Genomic DNA, 22,180 nt, shown 5'->3' on the forward strand with positions numbered 1-22,180 from the left:
TTCTCATTGGAACATTTGTGGTTTGGATTCTTTGTAGACCGGCATGCCTTCTGAAAGTTCAAGCCAAATGCCACTTCATGAGTTCTGATCTGCTGTTTGCATGGGACATTCCAGTGCAAATCAAGTGTCTTCATCATAACATCTTGGTCTTGTTCTTCTCCCAGACTTGCATCACTAATATATGCAAGGGCCATATAGTCCATGGGCATCTGGGGGTTAAAACTACATAGGAAACATTGTCCTTTCATGGTTCTTTTTTCAGAGAGGAAATTCAGTTACCATGGCAAGTCTCCCCAAAGTCACATTTTTACTCCAATTGTGAACCTGAAAGATTGTTAATCACAGAACCAACAATAAGTGGTGTGGATGATGTGTAGTAGTATGGAAATGAAGAAGAGTCAGAATTTAGAGATAAAATAAAAAGAGATTGTGCATGGTGACTATAATTGATAACTGTATAATTGAAATTTGCTCAGATAATAGAATTTACATGTTCTCACACACACAAAAAGGTAAATATGTTTGCTTAGGATGCGTTAATTAACTTGATGGAAGGGGAATTCTTTTACACTGTATATGTGTGTCAAATCAACAAGTTATATATTTTATTTTTTAATTATATTTTATTGATTATGCTATTACAGTTGTCCAAATTCTCCCCCTTTGTTCCCTCCACCAACACACCCCACTCCCTCAGGTAATCCCCAAAACATCGTTCAGGTCCGTGGGTCATGCGTATAAGTTCTTTGGCTACTCCATTTCCTATACTGTACTTTACATGCCCATGGCTATTCTGTAACTACCTATTTGTGCTTCTTAATCCCCTCACCTCCTCACTCATTCCCCTAAGCCTCCCTCCCATCTGGCAGCCATCAAAACGCTCCCTGTGTCCATGATTCTGTCTCTGTTCATCTTGTTTGCTTAGTTTGTTTTGTCATTTTATTGTTCATAGTTTTGATCTTCTCTTTCTTAAATAAGTCCCTATGACATTTCATATAATAATGGTTTGGTAATGATGAACTCCTTTAGTTTTTTTTCTTGTCTGGGAAGCTCTTTATCTGCCCTTCCATTCTAAATGATAGCTTTGCTGGGTAGAGCAATCTTGGCTGTATGTCCCTGCTTCTCATAACTTTAAATATTTCTTGCCAATCCCTTCTAGCCTGCAAAGTCTTTTGAGAAATCAGCTGACAGTCTTATGGGAACTCCCCTATAGGTAACTCTCTGCTTTTCTCTTACTGCTTTTAAGATTCTCTGTTTATCTTTAACCTTTGGCATTTTAACTATGATGTGTCTTGGTGTGGGCCTCTTTGGGTTCATCTTGTTTGGGACTCACTGTGCTTCCGGGACTTGCATGTCCATTTCCTTCACTAAATTCAGGAAGTTTTCTTTCATTTTTTTTCAAATAGATTTCCAGTTTCTTGCTCGTTCTCTTTTCCTTGTGGCACCTCTATGATGTGAATGTTGGAACACTTGAATTTGTCCCAGAGGCTGCTTACACTATCCTTGGGTTTTTTTATTCTTTTTTATTCTAGTTGTTCTGATTGGTTGTAATTTCATTCCTTATGTTCCAAATCATTAATTTGATTATCAGCTTCATCCAGTCTACTGTTGTTTCCCTGTAAACTGTTCTTTATTTCAATTAGCATATCCTTCATTTCTGACTGTTTCTGACTGGACCCTTTTTATGCTGTTGAGGTCCTTAATAAGTTCCTTGTGCTTCCTTATAACCAGTGTTTTGAACTGTGCATCTGATAAACTGCTTATCTCCATTTTGTTTAGTTCTTTTTCTGGAGTTTTGATATATTCTTTCATTTGGATCATATTTCTTTGTCTCCTCATTCTGGTATCCCCCTGTGTAGGTTTCTATGTATTAGGTAGAGTAGCTATGACTCCCTGTCTTGGTAGCATGGCCTAATGTAGTAGGTGTCCTGTAGGGTCCAGTGGCATAGCTTCACCCAAGTCACCCAAGCTGGGTACTCAAGGCACACCTTTTGTGTGGGCTGGATACACCCTCCCCTTGTAGTTGAGCTTTAGTTACTGTTGGTAGGTCAATGGGAGGGATTTACCCAGGCCAGTCAGCTTCAAGGACTGGCTGTGACCCCTGACCACCAACCTCTGCTCTCCACGGAGGATCAGCTGTGCAGGGGCAGGGTGGTGGTGCTCCAACGTGGTCTGAAGCTGTCCACTGGGTGTGCAGGCTCTGGGGTTTCCCTGGTGGTGCAGGCCAAGGACAGTCCCCCCCACTCCCACTGTGTTCTGCCTGGGGCCATCCTGCATGAGCTATAAAGTAATCTGAGATGGCTGCTGCTTGTGGTCAGCTTGGCATTTCCCCGGGTGAAGCCAAGCTGTGAATCTAGGCTGGCTGCTGCTAGTGCCAGGCCTGGGGCCACTTATCAAGAGGCATGGGGGTGTTAGTTTACCAAAGCCAACTGGTGCTTGTTTGATAGGATTTAGGAAGTTGTGCAGCATGAGCCAACACCAGCCATTCATATGAAAAAATCACTGTTCTCAGGGGATCTCCAGGGCAGGGCAAACAGTGCTAACCAGGTGATGGAGTCTCAAATATGGCACCCACCTGCCAGCTCTGTGGCTCTGTGGGGGGAGGATGCATAAAAGGGACAGTGGCCTCTGCCTGCCTTTCTGTCTGGGAGAAAGCTGTCCTCCAGCTCCCACCTTGATGCCAGATACTTCAGTTCCTCCCTGTATGCCACTGGTTCCTTTCAAGCTGCTACCCCGGTGCTAGAGCTCAAAGAGAGTGAGTCTGAGTAAGTCTGTGTATGGGTTCTTTAAGGGAAACTGCTTGAGACTCTAGAAGTTTCTTCCTCCAACTCAATCTCTGCTGGTTTTTGCAGCCAGAAATTATGGGAACTTATGTTCCTGGCACTGGAACCCTGGGCTGGGGTCCTGGTGTGAGGCTGGAACTCCTCTATCCTGAGAGATCCCTCCCCAATTTTTATCCACCACACATGGATATAGGACCAGCCCATTCCATGTCTTCACCCCTCCTTCCAGTCTGGATGAATGTGGTTTCTATAATGCTGTAGTTGTCAGACTTCCATTCAAATCAGTTTCTGACAGTTCTGAGTGATGGTTGTTCTATATTTTAGTTGTGATTTTGATGTGGTTGTGTGAGGAGGCAAGCTGTGTTTACCTATGTGCCATCTTGACCAGAAGTCCAAGTTGTACACTTTAAATATCTTATAATTTTATTTGTCAATTATACCTCAATGAAGATGGGGGTGGGGGAAAGAAAGATACTGTGAATCTAGCCTTCCCCTCATTTAAAAATGTTTTTAATGATTTGAGAGAGAGAGAGAGAAACATCAATTTTAGTTTTTCCAATCATCTATACACTTTTTTGGTTGCTTCTTGTATGTGTACTGATCAGGGATCAAACCTGAAACCTTGGTATATTAGGACGACACTCACCAAATGAGCTACCTGGCTAGAGCCTTCCCCTCATTTTATATATGGATCATATATTTTATACATGAGAAAAATGAAGTCCAGAGAAAGCAAGTCAAAAAGCTAGGCAGGGTCAGAACAAGGTTGAGAAGCCAGTCTCCCGACTCTTAGTTCAGAGTTTGTTGCCCTGCATAATTTTATGCACAAATTTCAGTTTATGTGAAATTCCTTCAGCAATAAATATATTACTTGCAGTGAGGTGAATCATATTATCACAGGGCACATTATTTGGATTTGATCTAACTTAAATTCACAGTCCCCTCTCTGTTAAACATGTTGCTTTCTTTTTGTGGGCAGAAAAATACTTTAATTTCAGTTAAAGCCTTTTCAGGAATTCTATGTGAGATGGATGTTGCTAGGGAATGCTAATAACAGGTCAAAAGAGTACTCAAACCCTCTATATGTCAGAACAAAAACTCCTTAGAAATATTTACTCAGCACTCTACCTTTTATCATTTGAAAATGCTTGATGATATTCAATTAAGAGAAGGGCTTTTTTTTTAAGATAACCATACTGCATTTCAAGAAATCCAGTCATACAGCATTTTAATAGTGCATTTCTGTCCTTAATTTTCTTAGTTATCTGCTGATCATTATTTGCCGATGAAAAACCATACATTAACATTGCAGTTTGGAAGAAAATGAGTAACATTTCTTGCTGTGTTATAGGTCAAGAGTTACAGCCTAAGTTTCATTTCTCTCCCATTAAAATTGCTTATTTGCCTCATTTCCATGTATATATCAAATGGTAATACGATACAGAATATATAAGGTTGTGACCCATGCCAGTAGGTTTTGCTGTTTCTAGGGTTTTCTTGTTAACTGGTTGCATTGTATGTCAGATCGGATTCTTCCACGCCATTGTTAATGTTGATGGTCCTTCAGAACATCATTGAAAAGAGAAATAGAAGGAGTTTCACCAAAACAAGGCTAAAAGTGAAATTTCCTAAGGGCAGAGAAATGCTCTTTGCTTTTATGGTTTGGAAAATAAAAGTGCATTCTATACTGTGAAACTCCTTGGGTATGAAAAAGAGTGTTTTACCAGGAAAAAAAGAGAAAAAAAAAAACCCAGTATGTAATTCTGCACTAATTTCAGAGGTTTCAGGTTAGAATACATTTCTAGAAATAAAAAACCTGACTTATATGAAAAAATTATTCTAGTTTATGTCAAATAATGACCAGCCCAATGTGCCTACGTATACTTGGCACATTGTATGTGCCTGACATTACCTAATAAATGTCCACCTCAGCTGCTGGGTATAAAATTATATTTTGGAAATGAAATTATGTGCTAATCTCTCCAGTGCTCACTTTTTGAAGCAATGGAATTGTTTTATAATGTGAATAACCCCCTCTAATTTATCTATTGTTAGGTTGGATTTTTGTTTATTAGATTTCTTAACACAGAGCTAGCCTTCCTATCCTTATCTCTCAGCATTTGAAGGATAGTACTCAAGGGGACATACAAAAGGAGTAGAGGCAAGGTAAGGACACTGGCCAGGAAGTCAAAAGACTTTGGTTGAATCCAGCTCTACTACTTACCAGCCAAAGGATGATGGCCAAGTCAGTATATCTTTCTGGGTTTCAATAGTGTCAGATCACGTGGGGATTTTCCTGTAATAATGCCAGATAAAGACACAATGAGAATCAAATGTAATCATCTGTGGAAAACACTTTAACTGTATGCTTGACAAATAAAGTTGATAATTAATAATTAAATTTCCCATACTCCCCCTTTCACAGATGACAATGGAAATGATAATCAGTAGTTCCCTAACCAGAAGGTCTCATATCAAGGAACATAATTGAATCAAATAGCCTGGTTGCAGCCCTAGCTGAAAAGGAAAAGAATGCAGTCAGGTAACATCAGAAAAGTCACACTTAGTTGGAGCTAACTTAGCCTGTGTGGAGTCTCTGACACTGGCATATTGTGGGAAAGAAAAATAGTTTCACTCCAGATTGACTGAGTGGGGAAAATATGTGCAGAAAATCCCCAGGTTATCAGTGAACTTCAACTTGGTTAGAATCTACTTCAAATTTGATGAAATCAGTAATTTTTCCAGTCTCCAGGTAAATCTGAATGATGTCATTCACCTTGATGAGGGGGTCAGGGTAGTGGAGAGTGTGAGCATCATGAGCCACCATATGAGGGATTCCTTTTGCACCCACAAAGATTTGTCTGACTTTGCACAATTTGTACTTGGCCTTTTCAGGTGTAATCTGATGAACAGCAAAGTGACCCTCAGTTTCATAGATCAAACAAATTCTTTTCGGTCTTATCCATGCTGATGATATCCATAAAACAAGCAGACTAGGTTATATTGGTCTAAACCTTGCCATCAATCTTAATAAACAGGTGCATGCAGATCTTCTTTACTTCATCTCATGTTAGGGCATACTTAAGCCTGTACCTTAGTAAAAATGAGAGAGAGACATTCAGCTTGTGGGGACCAGTAGTTAGACAAGGAGCAAACACACTGGTTAGTTTATCCAGTAGCCAATGCTTTGGTGTGTGATACACTTCAGATGCTTCTTGGGACCACGAGTCAAGGTGGTGCAATGTGGAGGAGCTTTGCCTGCAGGGCCCCCTGTCCATCACGGATGAGAATAAGTCTACCAAGACATGACTTGCTTGGGGAGGAAAAGTGGCTGATCTCTCAAAGGAGAAGGGCCAGGAGCCTGTTCCTCAATGGGCTTTTATTTGGTTCAATTTGCACAGGAATACAGGTAAAGCTCATCAATCATTGTTAGGCAGTAGGATCAAACAATAAATAACATACAAAGAACTAAGAGGGTTTATTCTGAGTCAGGGTCAGTTAGCTAAAGGGCTATAAAACTTTGGGAAACAAACTCATTTCAGGCTTGGACCCTTATCAGAAAATTGAGGACTGTTCTTAGCAAAGCAGGTTTTACAGGATTTTATGCATTCTTTCTTAGGCCTGATCACCCCGGGAACCACCAATTCATGCCCAGGGCTGTACCGCCCTCCAGCATTGTTTCAGGCTTAAGTCAGGCAGGGGAAGTAAGGCAGCCAAGAGATTAGGAGACTTCTTGCAGACAGAATGAGGACTCAGGCTGTGTCAAAGCCGAGGGGCGAGGGTCCATCACCCCCTTTTTCTATAGTCCCTCAAATCCTTCCCTGAGGGCCCCTTCGTGACCGTGTCTGTCTTAGGTCGCCCCTCCCTTGAGGAATCTTACCCGTCATTGGCTAACCAGTCCTCTGCTCAGGGCCAAGCAGGGTGAAGTAAAAGGGAGTAGTATGGCACCCCTGCCAGGGAGATAAGCTTTGTCTCCTTAGTGGCTCATGGTCCCAAGGTCTCTCACTCAGCCTTAGCCATGGGGGTTTACAGCTTTTGAAACCAGGCAGGGCAGTTCCCAGTAGCACAAGGAATGCAAAGACTCATTATCACTGTTCTTCAAGCAAAGTGGTTGATGATCTCAGATGTGACAACAGGTCCATTATGGATAGATCTGAGTATAACACTGTTGTTAAATTCCTTAAAAGAAGTCAGTGTACTTGAGTTATCATAAGCTCCCATCCCAACTGGAGGCTTGGTCCATCAATGACAATGTTGTCCAATACAGGAGGCACAGGCTACATGTGCCTATTGGGCACATGTGTCAAGACTAAACTGAGATATATTGTAAGTATATAATGTGTACTGAGAGTCTTCTGCTCAGGACGGAGGTGTAGGAAAACATGTCTCACCTCCTTGCACAACTACAAAAATTACAACTACAAAACAAGTATCACACAGAATTGTTTGGGATTGGTAGTTACATTTTATCATCCATGAAGATTTGGGTTCTATGTATAAGACACAGATATCACCGGAAATTGGACTATTGAAAAAAAGACAATCGTGTTGCACACTTTAAATATCTTACAATTGAATTTGTCAATTATACCTCAATAAAAAAGAGAAATAGAAAGAAACAATTTTTAAGTAAAGGGAATGTAAACCTTTGAAAGAAAAGCCCTGTACAATTGCACATAATTCCACTTAAAATGTGAAAAGCCAAAAATTGTATCAACAGGTTTATTGAGATAATTCAGTGAAATATAAAAAAAAGGAAAACATTCAATCCAGGCATTTGGCGTTGTGAAAACAGACTAAGCAGTTGATTAATCAATCTATTTTCAATATGTTGTATGGACATCCTGTAGGCAAACTTAGTCTGTGCCTTAAAAGAGGCAAAAAATCTGATCAGATATAGTAAAGTGGACATGGTCACGGTGACCCAGCAACCTCTGATCAAACTTTACCCATAATTAGAACACTCTGACACTGGGTTATTTTCAATGAGACACAAATCTATGGATGTATTTTTCCTAGTCTTCTTTATCACCTCCTTGTGTACAACTGAGAAGTTTTTGAGGAGACAAGCCACTATTACAATGTTGTCAAGGTCCTGTTCATTTTCTAGTTCAAATCCTTGTTCATGCTGCTTGCTAAGGACTTGTTCCCTGTGACATCTTCCAGCTAAACAGAACACACTGAATGCTGCATTCCAAACCACACTGTCCTGCTGGGCTCCAACTGAGACAAGCTCTTCAAACTCCATCATGTGAATTTGTTTACAAGAAAAAATCTGCCTTGGGCAATTCCATTCAGAGATCCTGTCCATGAAACTGGGACTCAGGTAAGGGTTGACATCACAGGCTTCTCTCTCTGGGCAGGGTCATGACCACCAAAGTAGTATTTGAGGCTCCCACATCATTTGATCTAACATTGATGATCTTCTTAATGAACTTCTTAATGATCTAACATTTCCCCAAACTTTCCCATAAACTTCCAATTTAACATATTCACACTTAAACACAAAATCAGATACTGGTGTCAAGAATGGCTGGGATTTCAAGAAGTAAGGAATGAGAAACTTGCAGCCAGGTTTGCTATTAGGGGTAGGAGAGTAAATGCAAGACATACAATATAATAAATATGATATATATGTGATTTATTTGGCAGTGTATGAGGAATCATAGAAACACAAAGTGTTACATCCAACCAAGAGGCTGGAAACAACAAAAAAATGGGGGCTGGTGGAAGGATGGAAGGAAAAAAAAAAGCAACAAAAAAAGTTAAAGGAAGTAGATTTGTATTAAATGTCTTAAGGAATACAAGATGGTGGCTGATTAGGTGGAAATTATACTCAACTTCTCCCAGGACCAAACTGGAATTACAACTAAAATATAGATCAACTTGAATAACTACTAACTGAAGATTAGGTGAACAGAAATCTTATAAACAAAGATTTACAGAAGTCACATTGACACTGCTAGGAAGGGCAGAGTGTGGAAATCACTGGCCCCACACCCACATGTGGTGGCTAATAATTTAAACGCATATCTCAGCAGCAAAGGCTTCCCCGAGGAGCATGGGGTCTCAACTCCAAGCCAGGCTCCCCAGCTCACAACAACAGAGCTGAGAAGAGGTGCCCATATAACATCTGGCTGGGAAGATCAGCAGATTCTGTCTGCAGAGAGAGACTCGACTCTGCTAGAAAACCAGGTACATTGTTAAAGGGCCAGCACACAAAATCTTGTTCTCAGCAACTCACCCTGAGCTCCAATGGAGGGAGGGAGGCACAGAGTGGAATAAAGTCATTTAAGGACAGACTGGGTAGTGTAGCTCTGGGTAAAGAGCTGAATGGAAGGGCACCATGGTGCCTGTGCTGAGTCTGTCTCCTACACTGCACACAGATGCCATCTTTCTTAAGTCCCAGCACTCCTCTCCATACGATATCAGTCTGAGGGAATGCAACAGCCCATCCTCTTGACTCCCAGTTGCCACCCCCTGCTGAGTTCAAGCACTGCAAAGGAGTCAGCTGCCTGGACCCCTGGTATAAAGGTCCAGGTAGACTCAGGGGGAGTCAGAGCCTAAGTTGTGTGGTTCTCGGGTAGGGGCAATTCCCCCCTTTTGTGAGCCTGACAGGCATGGTACCCCACAATAGACCTACTAGCGCCATGCTCCCAATTCCTGGTGGCCCAGCCTTCTGAGCTAGCTAGGGCTCTTGAGGAGGTCAGGCCATAATGGGGACAGACTGACTTGTGTGGTTCTAGGGTGGAGGTCATTTTCCCCCCAAAAGTCAGACTAGAGCAAAGCCCTCCATTTACATGGCTAAATTTTGGTCTATTTGGGCCTTATGAACCCTGCTGGCTTCCCTCCGACAATTCCCTAAGACCTCACCTCAACACAAAGGTTTGAAGGCACCCAGCTGGCCCTGGTGTACCCTGGAACTTCTGCAGAGTGGTCTCAGACCTAGCACTGGCATCAAATTTAAATTCCATTAATCTGGTAAACACCTCTCACCCCTACCTGGTGAATCACTGAGAACCTACCTCATGCAACTCACATACCAACAGAGTCTCTTTCAGTGAGCAAGCCTAACAGGCAGCTGGCAGGAGGAGGTAGGCAAAGCAGTACTTGGGGTGCCTTGGGCCTTTTGCTGACATACCCCAGGCTTGGTGCTGGTGGAGATCAGCCTTGGTGCACAACTTGGCCATTCCCATACACACCAGGACCAGCAAAGGCAGACACAAACTGTAGATTGCTTTGCAGCTCCAAACAGGTAGCCCAAGGCCAGTCACAAGAGCATCAGACATTGACCTGCACCAGAGTCCCTCCCAAAATGTCCCAGAAGCAACACCCTTGGTGGTGGGCTTCAGACCACATCAGAAAAGGACCCAGTTAGCTCTACAAAGAGCACATCAAAAAGGAAATCTTGGCAGGCATCAGATCCTGATAAGGCAAATTCCACTTTAGGAATTTCAGGGCACATACCTGAGTTGTGAGTTTAATCCCTGGATGGGGAATGTGCAGGAGGCAACTGATCAATGTTTCTCTCTCCCATTGATATTTCTCCCTCTCTCATAATCCCATTTACAATTGCATCAAAATAAACAAAATACCCAGGAATAAATTTAACCAAGGAGCTAAAAGACCTCTACCCAGAAAGTTAAAAGACACTGAAGAAAGGAAGATACAAGAAATAGAAGCATATACTATACTCATTAACAGGAAGAATTGACATTGCCAACATGTCCATACTACCCAACACAATTCCTACCAAAATACCAATGGCATATTTCACAGAAGTAGAACAAATTATTCAAAAATTTATATGGAACCAGAAAAGACCATGATTAGTCACAGCAATCTTGACAACAAAGAACAAAGTTGGAGGAATCATGCTACCTGATATCAAACAATACTACAAAGCCATAGTAATCAAACCCACATGGTATTGTTAAAAAAAAAATATGGGTCAATGGAATATGATCAAGAGCCCAGAAATAAACCCATGCTTATATGGTCAATTAATATTTAACAAAGGAAGCAAGAACATACAATGGGCTAAAGACAGTCTGTTCAATAAATTGTGTTCAGAATACTGGACAGACACATGCAAAAAAATAAAACTAGACCACCTTCTTATACTATAAACAAGAATAAACTCAAAATAAATGAAAGATTTAAATGGAGAACTCAGAACCATAAAAATTCTAGGAGAAAACATAGGGAGTAAAATCTGAGACACTTCTCTTAGTAATATTTTTTTCTAATATATCTCCCCAGGCAAGGGAAACAAAAGAAAAATAAACAAATGGGACTATATCAAACTAAAAAGTTTTTGCCCAGCAAAGTAAACATCAACAAAATGAAAAGACGACCAAGTGAATAGGAGAACATATTCACCAGTAATATATCTGTTAAGGAGTTAAAATCCAAAATTTGTAAAGAACTCACACAACTCAACACCAAACATCAAACAATCCAATTAAAAAATGGGCAAAGGCACTTTTCCAAAGAGGACTACAGATGGCCAATAGACATAGGAAAACATGCTCATTGTCACTAATCATCAGAGAAATGCACATTAAAACCACAGCAAGTGCACCTGAGACCTGTATAATTTTGTTAACCAGTGTCATCCCAATAAATTCAACAAAAAGGGGGAAACACAATGAGATATCACCTCAAACCTGTCAGAATGGGCATCATCACAAAATCAACAAACAATAAGTGTTAGTGAGGCTGTGGAGAAAGAGGGACACTTGTGTACTGCTGGTGGGAATGCAGATTGGTGCAGCCTCTCTGGAAAGCAGTATGGACGTTCTTCAAAAAATTTAAAATAAAACTACTATATGACCCAAAATTTCAACTTCTGGGTTTACAAGGTCTGTCTGGAAAAAGTCTAGCCATTGTTAATATAATGAGAACGGTTTGCACAACATCTATGTAACCTGGTAGCCAAGGAGAGTGAACTGGAATGCACATGCATGAAGAATGACATCTTCACTGTACTAGTCAGTGGAGGCAGTAGATGCCATTGAGTCAGCATGTGAATCATATGGCCATCACATTTAAAAGGACTGAGTGAGTAGAGTCATGCATCTGCATCAAATTTTGTGTTAAGCTCAAACATTTCTCCACGGAAACCATTCGGATGATTCAGAAGGCTGCTGCTATGGGCAACTGGTGATTGGCAACTTCATCACAACACACCCACTCAAGCATCACGTCTTGTGCAGAGTTTTTTGCAAAACATCAAATCACCCAGGTGACTCAGCCCCCCTACAGCCCAGATTTGGCGCCCTGTGACTTCCTGTTTTTCCCAAACTAAAGTCATTTTTCAAAGGGAAGAGATTTCAAACCATCGAAGAGATTCAGAAAAATGTGATGGGCAGCTGATGGCAATTGGGAGAACTGTTTGAGGTCCCAAGGTGCTTACTTTGAAGGGGACTGAGGTGTCATTGTTCTATATACAATGTTTCTTATATCTTGTGTCTTTTTCAATAAATGTCTCTATTTTTTATATTACATGCCTAGATACCTTCTTGACAGACCTTGTATATCCAAAGAACCCCAAAACACTAATTCAAAAGAACATATGCACCCCTATGTTCATTGCTGTGTTATTTATAATAGCCAAGATCCGGAAGCAACCCAAATGGTCATCAATAGAAGAGTTGATATAAAAGCAGTGGTATGAAACAAGTCAGTCCGAGAAAGAGGAATACCATATGATTTCACTTATATGTGGAATCTAGAGAATATAAATGAACAAACAAAACAGAAACAGATTCATAAATACCAAGAACAGACTAATGGTTGCCAGAGGGGAGGGGAGCAGAAGAGTGGTTGAAAAAGGGAAAGAATTGAGAAGTACAGATTGGTCATTACAATATAGTCATGGGTATGTAAACTACAGCATAGGAAATATAATCAATAATATTGTAGTAACTATGTATGGTGCTAAGTGAGTACTGGAAATATTAGGGGGAACACTTTGTAAAGTATATGATTGTCTAACCATTAGGCTGTGCACCCCTATAAAAAAAGTGGTTGTACATATATACAATGGAACATTACTCGGCCATATAAAAAAACAAAATCCTACCGTTTGCGACAGCATGGATGGACTTACAAGGTAGTATGCTAAATGAAGTAAGTCAGTCAAATACCATATGACTTCACTTAATATGTGGAACCTGAAGAATAATATAAATGAATAAACAAACTAGAAGTAGACTCATTGATACAGAGAGCAGACTGATGGTTGCCAGATGGGAGGTGGTCGTGGAGTACTGGGTTGAGATGGTGAAGGGATTGATAAGTATAGATTAGTAGTTAAAGAATAGTCACAGAGATGTAAAATATGGCATAGGAAATATAGTCTATAATTATTATGATAACTATGTGCCAGCTGAGTACTGGAAATATCAGAGAGAATACTTTTTTAAAGTGCTTGTCTAACCACTATACTATATACCTGAAGCTAATATAAAATATTGAATGTGGAAAAAAAAGACTAGCCCTCTGAGAGATTCTGCAGCTGGAATTGAAGGCTTTGTCAGCCTTTAAGAAGCAGGATAGAACACACACTAGTGATGCTTCCTAGCTAGTGTGGTTTGAGGTGTGGGAGGGTATGAGTGAGCAAAGGCTTCCCAGAGAAAGCCCTGTCAAGGTAAACATCTTCATAACCCTGGCTAACCAAATGGCAATGTCCCCAGAAAAGAGCATCCTTTAGGGGTACCTGATGCTATCCCTGCTCCATTGTCTCACTGATGGACAACTAGGCATCCTGCCAGACTAATTTTCCTAAAGCACAGATCAGGTGGTATCACCCCAGTCCCAGGGTAGAATTTAAAGTATTGGGCCAGGCATTAGAAACCCTCTATACTTCAGTCCCTGCCTCCCCTACCTGCCCTACCCAGCTCCTGTGATCCTCTGAACTCACTTTACCATTTTCCTCTTCTCAAACTTTGTTAGATATCCTTCTTCTGCTGATATGCCATGTGCTCTCCCTTTCTACCTATTTTTCTAGTCACAGTTCAAACGCCACCTCCTCCAGAAGCTGTGATCTTCTTGGTAAACAGGGCCTCTATCCTCTGAGTTCCTCTGCATAGCCCTTGGGTGTTTTTCATACAATCAAAGTGCTTTCTTTAGTACATTAACTTACCTTCCAAGCCAGAATGTGCTCTTTGAGAATAGGTTTGCTTTCATTGTTTTTTTTAATCCCTTCTCAGGGCCTAGCACAATGCTTCAGTAACTACTTGTGGAATGCCTCAATAGCAAGTTTTTATTCTATCAGGGAATTCATCTTATTTTGTTGTATTATTGTAAGGCCACACTAATGAAACTGAAACAACTCTCTGATATGAACCTGAAAACAAGATATTACTCATTTATCTATGTTATATGCTGGTTTGGGGAGAGCCTGGGCACATTTGGGTGTTTTCACTAACCCTACCCCTTCTATAACCTCACTCCCACCTCTCCATCTCCACCCCATCCACCCTACCTCTTTCATTACTCCACCTCACCCCTATTCAGAACCACTTTAGCCCTTTAGGTGTCCCTAGGACTTTCACTTTCAAGTCCTTTCCACTCCCAATATTCTTTCATAGGAGAAGAGGTAGATCTTTCATTACTCCAGTTGCAAGATGTATCCCTCAGGCAATTTCAGGAACTCCAAGGCTACTCTAATATCCAGAGTGATGATCTTGTGTACTCATGAGCTAAACAAGATCTGGGACATTTAGGAAAGTTTTAACTATGTAACAGTAGTTTCAAGCTCAAACAGAGACATTCTACATTCTGCTTTTTAAATTGATCTATTTTCCTCTCTTTTTCCCCCAAATATAATGGATTTTAATGTTTTACTATTTTTATGTCTAGAGAAGGTAAAACATTTATTGAGTACTTTTAGGTGCCAAGCATTGTGCTAGATACTTGAAATATGAACTTCATCTAATTTTCACAACGACCTTAGGAGACCTAGTTCCATTTTACAGATGAAAAACTGAGGTCAATGGATATTAAGTGATTTGTACAAAATTATGCAGTGAATTTGTGTGACTACTATTTTACTGTTGGTCCTTTCATAAAAAGCTCATGCTCTTTTAGTTATACCTCGCTGTATCCTCAAGTAAAACCCAGTTCATTCTGACTTCATCTTCCACTTCAAAATAGAGATTACAAAAAGATGTAACCTCAGCAAAAGGAACTTTATACATTTCTAAGAAAAAGGAGCATCAATGGACCAAGAATGCCACCACCATTGATCTTGGGATCTCACTCCTTGGTTCAATTTTCCTAAAAAGAGGACTGAATTGACTCACTATCAAGTCTTACCTGGTCAATCATCATAGCACCACTTCACAGCATCATATAATCACAATTATAATCAACCATTAAAAAATTGTTTTAATTTTTTTAAACAAGTAAAAAATTGTTTTAAAACAAAAAAATTGTTTTGAAACAAAAAAATTGTTTTAAAACAATTGTTTTGAAACAGGGGCATAAAAAACCCTCACAGACTAATAGGTATTACTTGCACAGTTTCTTTCTAGAAACCAGGTGTATGGAACAGTGGAGCAAAAATAAAAGACTCCAGATTTCACAAAGATGTCTAGTTTTACATTTTGATAAAAAGTAATTGAACCGGCCAAAACAGTTAAAGCAAACAACCAAATGAACAATACAGGATAAAAGTATCCCATAACCAAGTAAACACCTGTTAGTCGTTTCCCTTTAAGACTTTTTAAATAAGGTCACATTTATTCATTCAACAAACATTTATTGAGCACCAACCCTGTGCTAGGTGCTAAGGAACATAACGGTGACAAAGATAAACCAGGCTCCAGCCCTAACTGGACACTGCTGCTTTAAATGACCTTGCTAACTAGTTGTTCTCTGGTAGTATTATATTTTTGTTAAAGTCAGAGTCATTTGAGGCCTCTTTTGGAGTACTTTCAAAATTTCTGTACGGCAAACTCGATAGAAACCTTAGTTTAACTTAGAGAAAAAAGAGATGGCATTTCGTATCCTTTCAACAGTTACGTTAAAGGTAAAGTTAGGTTTAAAGCAATACGGCAACTGGTGACCAAAGTTAGTTAGACCATTCGGTGGCGCTTGTGGGTTGGGGAGTTTGCGCCGCCATCACCGCACTGGTCCGAGGTGCGTTTGCGGGTCCCCCCACTGGCCAGGCGGAGAGCCAGATCTTCTGAGTCGCTGGAGTTCAAATCGTCCTCAAGGATGGCACTTTTCTGGAGGCCATCGCTAGTGACACTGCTGGAAACACCAGTGTCTTGCGGTGGGGAGCTGGGTGGGCCAGACTGCACACTGATGGTCGCCATGGCGCCACTGAGGCCGTGCAGGGCGATGGCCTCGTGGAAGGGCCGCAAGTCGACGTCTACTGAGGAGCCGGATTCAGTGGCCGCAGCCTGGCTGGAGGCAGCGGCAGGAGGCTTTGGGGGAGTCCTGGGGGTACGCAGTGGTGGAGGAGCGGGGGGCACTTTACCACACAGGAAGCTAATCAGATCCTCGCGGAGAATAGTGCTTCGGCCCTTTTTCGCCCAATCCAGCACATCTTTGATGCGACGCTGGTAACCAACCTGTACGCCCAGGTCAAAACTTCGCTGGTGGGCCTTCCCGCTCTCTTTATAGAGGCTGGTCACGGCCATGGCTGCACTCTGGAAGGGGTCCCACATGGAGAGTTCAGGCTGTGGGCACCCGGAACCCCTGTAAAGCTGGGCCACGGCGGTGGCCGAGATCTGGAAGAGGTGCCACAGCTTCTGCTGCTCGATCTTAGGCCCCACCGCCTCCTCATCTTCCTCGTCCTCCTCATCCTCCTCCGTCTCCTCCGCCTCCTCCGCCTCCTCATCGTCCTTATCGTCCTTATCGTCCTCGGTCTCCACGGTCTCCTCAGCCTCCTCAGCCTCCGCGACCTCCTCAGCCTCCTCGGCCTCCTTCTCGTCTTCCTCGGCCTCCTTGCCTTCCATCTCGGTGAGCAGCGGCTCTTCCTGCTCGGCTGGGTTCAGGCATTGACGCTCCCACTTAGAAAACCAATGCTCTGCGACCTCGGCCTCGTCTTGTTTCAGCTGTCCCTCCATCTTCTCCTGGCTGCTCGCCTCCTTCCTCTGCCTTCCGTTCCGAGAGCTGCGCTCCTCCTTAAACGGACACCACCCTCTCCGCGTGCGCAGGCGGCGCAGGGGCAGACTGAGGGGCCCTGAGACCAAAAGCTGTGGTGCGCACCTCTCGCGGTCCGAGTGCACGCCCTGACCCCGCCCCGCCCGGTCCGGCCCCGGGCTACGCCCGGGACAGAACTCCAAAGCCGCCTGTGCCGCCTAGTTGCCCCCTTCCGGCCTCCCGATTCGCTCCTAAGGAACTCCCCGCTCCAGTGCGCTGCGGCCTCCCCGAAGCTGCCGCTGTCGCTACCGCCCCAGTCTCGGTAGCCGCCGCCGCCGCCGCCGCTGCGGCCCCTCAGTTCGGCCCTAATTCCCTTTCCTCCACGGCTGCCGCACCTAGAACTCAGACAGGGGCCGGCTAAAGTGCTAGCCTCAACGCGGCTCTCGCCTACCGCTTGGCCCCCTTTTCACACATTTTTGAGACTTGTCGGCTTCATCCAATGAGCTGATCAAATTTTACATCCTATGTTGCCAGAGAGGATTATGGGGGCAACTTCATGGTGTCAATCACATCCAGGGCGCCGATCCGGGAAGGCCGGCGGGGGTTGGAGGGAGGTGCGGGGAGCGAGATACTGTGGAACAGCGCAGCCCCGGTGAGTAAGCAGGCATCTGAATCCCACCAATGCCCTCCACAGAGCAGGCACCCAAGAAAATTGTGTTCTGTGTATAGAGGCAGCATTTTGTGGAGGGGGAAAAAATCATATCATGCAACCCCTCCCTCCAGTACCCCACCCCGCCCTCACCCCCTTGGACCTCCCCAAGTGCCCAGCGAGGTTGTTGGATTAGGTCTCTGGAAAGCACTTCCAGTCCTGATTTAGAACTTTCCTGCTGTCCCAAGTAAAGCACATCTTCTGGGCAGTTGCACACTTACCAAATTCTGAGAGTCGCTCTCAGAAATGGTATTGATTTTCCCCTACAATATGTTTGCAAGGTTTTTTGTCATTAAAAGAATGGGTTAGAGGATTTCTGTGGGGTCTACTTTCAATTACTGAAAATTGCAAGAGGAAGAAAATAAAATTTAAAAAAAAAAAAGAAATCCCAAACAGCATTTTCTGCTCTAGTGTAAAATTCAGTACTTTTAGGAAAGGAAAAAAAAAAAAAACCTTAACTCATTTCCTTCCTATACCCTTAAAATTCTAGCTAGTTAAAACATCATAATACGAAGATTAAGCTGAAACAGTATGTGACACGAAAGTCTTTTTCCTTGGGTTCAGTAACAGCCTCCTTCTAATAATGTGATCCCTTTTTAGTGCTGACAATTCCAGAGCAAAGTGTGTTAAGAGAAGAAAAATTATCACTGAGCTAAGAATAACATCAAAAATGGGAGGAAATAACATGAAATGAATTTTTAATTTAGGAAAAAGGGTTTTTTTAAATATCACAATTTTTGTTGTAGAATATTTCCTAAGTCTCTGGAAAGCTTACAATTTAGATAAAGGAAGCTGTGTTTGTTTAATAATTCCCAAGTATGAAAATTAGTATCTAAAATAAAATGATTTAATCATTAACCTTTATCATCTTCCTTAAAAGAAATACATGTTTCTAAGTTAAATATAAAAGATAAGAAGAAGAAGAAGAGGGGATTGTGCCCTTTCTCTGCAAACTGGGCTTTTTCACGATTCATTAAACCCTTTTTCCATATGTGTAATTGGACTCTTCTCATTTACATAAAGGAGGGATGAGGCAAAAGACCTAAGAACGGCCCAAAAGGAGAAATACGTTTCTCATTCTCCTACGTTAAAAAAAAAAAAAATTGTAGGAGAAAACTCCAAGAAGGCAGAGCTCCCTCTCCCCACTCCACATGCAACCACATATACCAGCTCTGAAATAGTTCGTGGCCAAGGAGTTAGTAGGTTTGCCAGAGCCTGGACTATTGCCCTGCACATACTGCCTCACAGTTATTATCAGAAAATCATGTTTTTATTTTATCTTCTCTAAGTAAAAAGCTTGGGCTAAAATGACTGAGTAGTATACCATATCCTATTTTCTCTCATTTTTGATTGGGTTAAAAACCAAGAAGAAAGACCGCCCTGTCTTTGAAAAGAGCACAACCCTCTGCTTGGGCTTGAGTCGTCTGTCTGGTATCCTCCATTCAGTTGGTTTCAGCACCTGATTAATTAGTTAATTAGTACTTAGAGCTGACTAGCCCGGGTCGGCAATTTTCATGCCCTGCATGGCGAAATGTTGAATCTAACACTGAAATTTCTGTCGCACACCCTAATTATTATCACCCCACTACTTTTAAAACCATTGCTCCAAATTATTATAATAGACAGAGCCAGACAACTGTGTGGGAATATGTTCTCTCTGAGAAATAATGGTAGACAATCAACATTTTTCACTGTTGCCCTTAACACATTTAAATAAAACAATTGAAAGGGGAAAATTCTAATTCAATTAGCTTCCAACTTCTTCCACACAGAAAATGATTTTATATGGGAGAGATATTAGAAAAGTCACACCAAAAATGTTTAATGTTTTATCAGTTCCTCAGATGTCAAAGTCAAGGTTTGCAAGATATCCTATCTGAGAGTAGTATTGTTCCCAAATAAGTCTAAAATTTCAGGAATGAAAAAGAATAGAAAATAGAAATGAAACAACCTCCCCCCAAAAGATCATTTTAAGTAGCTGTAAGTAAATGATGCTATCTGTGTGCTATTTGAATAGGGGACTTTTGATGTTTAAAAATACTGACGTGGTTTAGGAGTGAGTTTTCTATGGGGAAAAATATTCCTTGGCCACTGCCCCATTCCTCTGTAAATTTGTTATCATGGCTAAGGTTAAATATCAACTAGGGAAAAATCATTTTAGAAAATAAGTTAGGACGCAAACCTAGAGGAGTCTAATTTTTGCCATTTCTCAATTTACCATTACCAAAGAGGGCCCCAGCGTATCAATGATTTGCAATATTATTGGTAGTTATTTTCACCTGAAACAATCTTTATATATCAGTAGTGGGTTGCCTGTAATTGTAAGAGCTAAATGGTACACAAAACTGGATACACAACCACACAGATCAGTAAATGGGTAGGACTGAAAGCAAAAGTAAACACCAACCTTAGGAAATGAAAGAAGTTAAAAGATAAGTGTTAAGGACCTTATTCATTTTGGAGAATAAAACAAGATTTAGTAGCTTTCCACTTAATTTAAATGAAAAGAATCACTACCTTACATATTGCAGTGATAATGTAATGGGGAAAGAAAACAAAAAAGTCTTTGTACAAATGACACCTCCTATAGTTGTTGTGAAGAAACTTTTCCCCTTGGTATCTGCTAACAAATTCTAATTAATGCTGCACATTCCTTTACTGAAATCATTTAATGCGTAACAAGGGGGGTAAAAAGAAATGCTGAATGCTCGTGATTGCCCTGTTAGAATTATGGGAGTGAAAGCCTGGGGCCCCAAACTTACTGTCTATTAAAGCCAAGCTTTGAAAAAGAAATGCAACCTACAAAAGCTGTCAATCTCCCTTGCCCCTAAAGCCTGGGTTCACATGGATTCAAGTGACAGCCCTCCTCCCCCATGCACAATACATCAATCTGTCTCTCCCACAAGCACCCACAGCCCATTGTGCTGGCCGCAGGTGCCTATTATGGCACCCATGGCTGCCTCCCACAGCTCCGCCCCTGAGAAACAGGAACTGCAGACAATGCAGCCCTGTGGGAAGACAGGGGTTGGTGTTGGGAGGGATAGCAGACAGATGGTAAAGGGTATAGGGTAGTAAGGTAGTTTCAAAACAAATGTCAAACGTTCAAAATTATTGCTTTCATGTGTCTCCCCTTTTGAATTGCCTTTGCTTCAATCACCATCTGCCATAATCATAAAAACACTTACCTGTTATGCTGAATATTTGCTCCCCTTTTTGGGTGGTGATGGAGGGGATGACCTTCAGGACTCTACTCCTCCTATTTAATTTCTAGGTTTCTCAAGGTCACAAACTGAGGAGTTTTAGTTAAGTGACACCAGTAGACCATTTAGGTGAAAGAAATGATATTTCTAATTTTTTTGCAAAGGTTTGTGATTTCTCTTTGAGCTTAGTATGGGCTTCTTATGAAGGCAAGGGTTATAAAAACTAGTTACTTTAGGGACCATATTTGTGAAATCAATTACTATAAAATTTCTTACAAATGTCAAATCAGGCAGGTAGAAATTCTTTTCTGGCAAGGTGTCACATAAAGGAAGATGAGGTGAATTTAATAATAAATGTAATGAAGATTTCTCACTCAACCTCTTTCCCTACTTCCAAACATGTCAACAAAATAAGTAAAATTGTGAAAAAAAACAACAATTACTGGATACTATTCACATCGCTTGTTATTATCAGAGAAAAGTACATTTTAAACATTTTCACTTTATACAATTTCACTTGTCTATGGTGTTGTTAACCTTCTGAGTTACGGACTAATTAAGAAGCAATAAAAGGAAGAGTTAAAATATACTCCAAAAACACATATATTAGTTCAAGTAATGATTTAATTGCTTTTGCCCTTATTTTATCATTTCAATATACCATCTTAATCCTGTTTCCAAGATAATTTGTCACAAACTAAAAGCAAGGTAACAGAAACTTCATCACTACTACTACTACTTGTCTCAAAAAAAAAAACTGACCAAGACAAATCTGGCACAAAAATCTGTAAGTCATGGTCAAGAGGATTGGTGAATTTTTAGGAAAAGGGTACCCCCAAAGTAATGCCAGGGACTAAAACTGGCCAGGTTTCCTGAACCAAACAAGAGGGTTTTGGTTTGCTGTCAAAAACTACAAACTAGGCTTTAACTACAGACTGTCAGGGATCCAAGTGAGCTCCAGGCCAGGGAGAGCTTAATTAGCAGAGTTGGTTTAGGTTTTTTAATTACACAAGAAAAACAACCAATACAGTATGAAAGCATACAGTGGTGTAATGTAGCACAAAACTCACTATTCTATTATGTGTGTGTAGTGATTTTGTGAATTTTATTAACAATATAAATTTAGATTTTAAACATTATTTTTGTGCTCATTACTAGGACATGTTTTTTGTTGTTGTTGTTTTCTTCCTATGTATCATTTTGGAGATTTTAATGTATTTCTCACCAAACACAAATATGCATGCCCCCACCTTTTTCTATAAATAGTAGTATACTATATTTAATGTATTTTTTACCTGAGAGATTTTGGAGATCAGTCCATATCAGGACATTGAGAGCAACTAGGACATGCTTCTTAAATGTGAATAGTTTTGAGTCATATTTGGTAT

At 41.2% G+C, this 22,180-nt stretch overlaps 1 protein-coding gene and 1 pseudogene across 2 annotated transcripts; both read right to left on the minus strand.

The window, feature by feature from the left end:
- Positions 1–5,466: 5,466 nt before the first annotated feature.
- On the minus strand, positions 5,467–9,973 carry LOC112299998 (small ribosomal subunit protein eS4, X isoform-like; annotated as a pseudogene).
- A 5,895-nt stretch (positions 9,974–15,868) lies between these two features.
- HAPSTR2 (HUWE1 associated protein modifying stress responses 2) lies at positions 15,869–16,867 on the minus strand. 2 transcript variants are annotated; one of them, XM_053916886.1, is made up of 2 exons: positions 16,703–16,867; positions 15,869–16,576 (listed from the first exon to the last, which is right to left on the minus strand). In XM_053916886.1, exons 1-2 carry the CDS (start codon positions 16,865–16,867, stop codon positions 15,869–15,871), a joined length of 873 nt encoding a protein of 290 aa, XP_053772861.1. The 2 variants fall into 2 exon arrangements, with proteins under 2 accessions (XP_053772861.1, XP_024410958.2); XM_024555190.2 differs by having other exon boundaries at positions 15,869–16,579.
- Positions 16,868–22,180: the final 5,313 nt, after the last annotated feature.

The sequence above is a fragment of the Desmodus rotundus genome, chromosome X, assembly GCF_022682495.2.
Source record: "Desmodus rotundus isolate HL8 chromosome X, HLdesRot8A.1, whole genome shotgun sequence".
Lineage (NCBI taxonomy): Eukaryota > Metazoa > Chordata > Mammalia > Chiroptera > Phyllostomidae > Desmodus > Desmodus rotundus.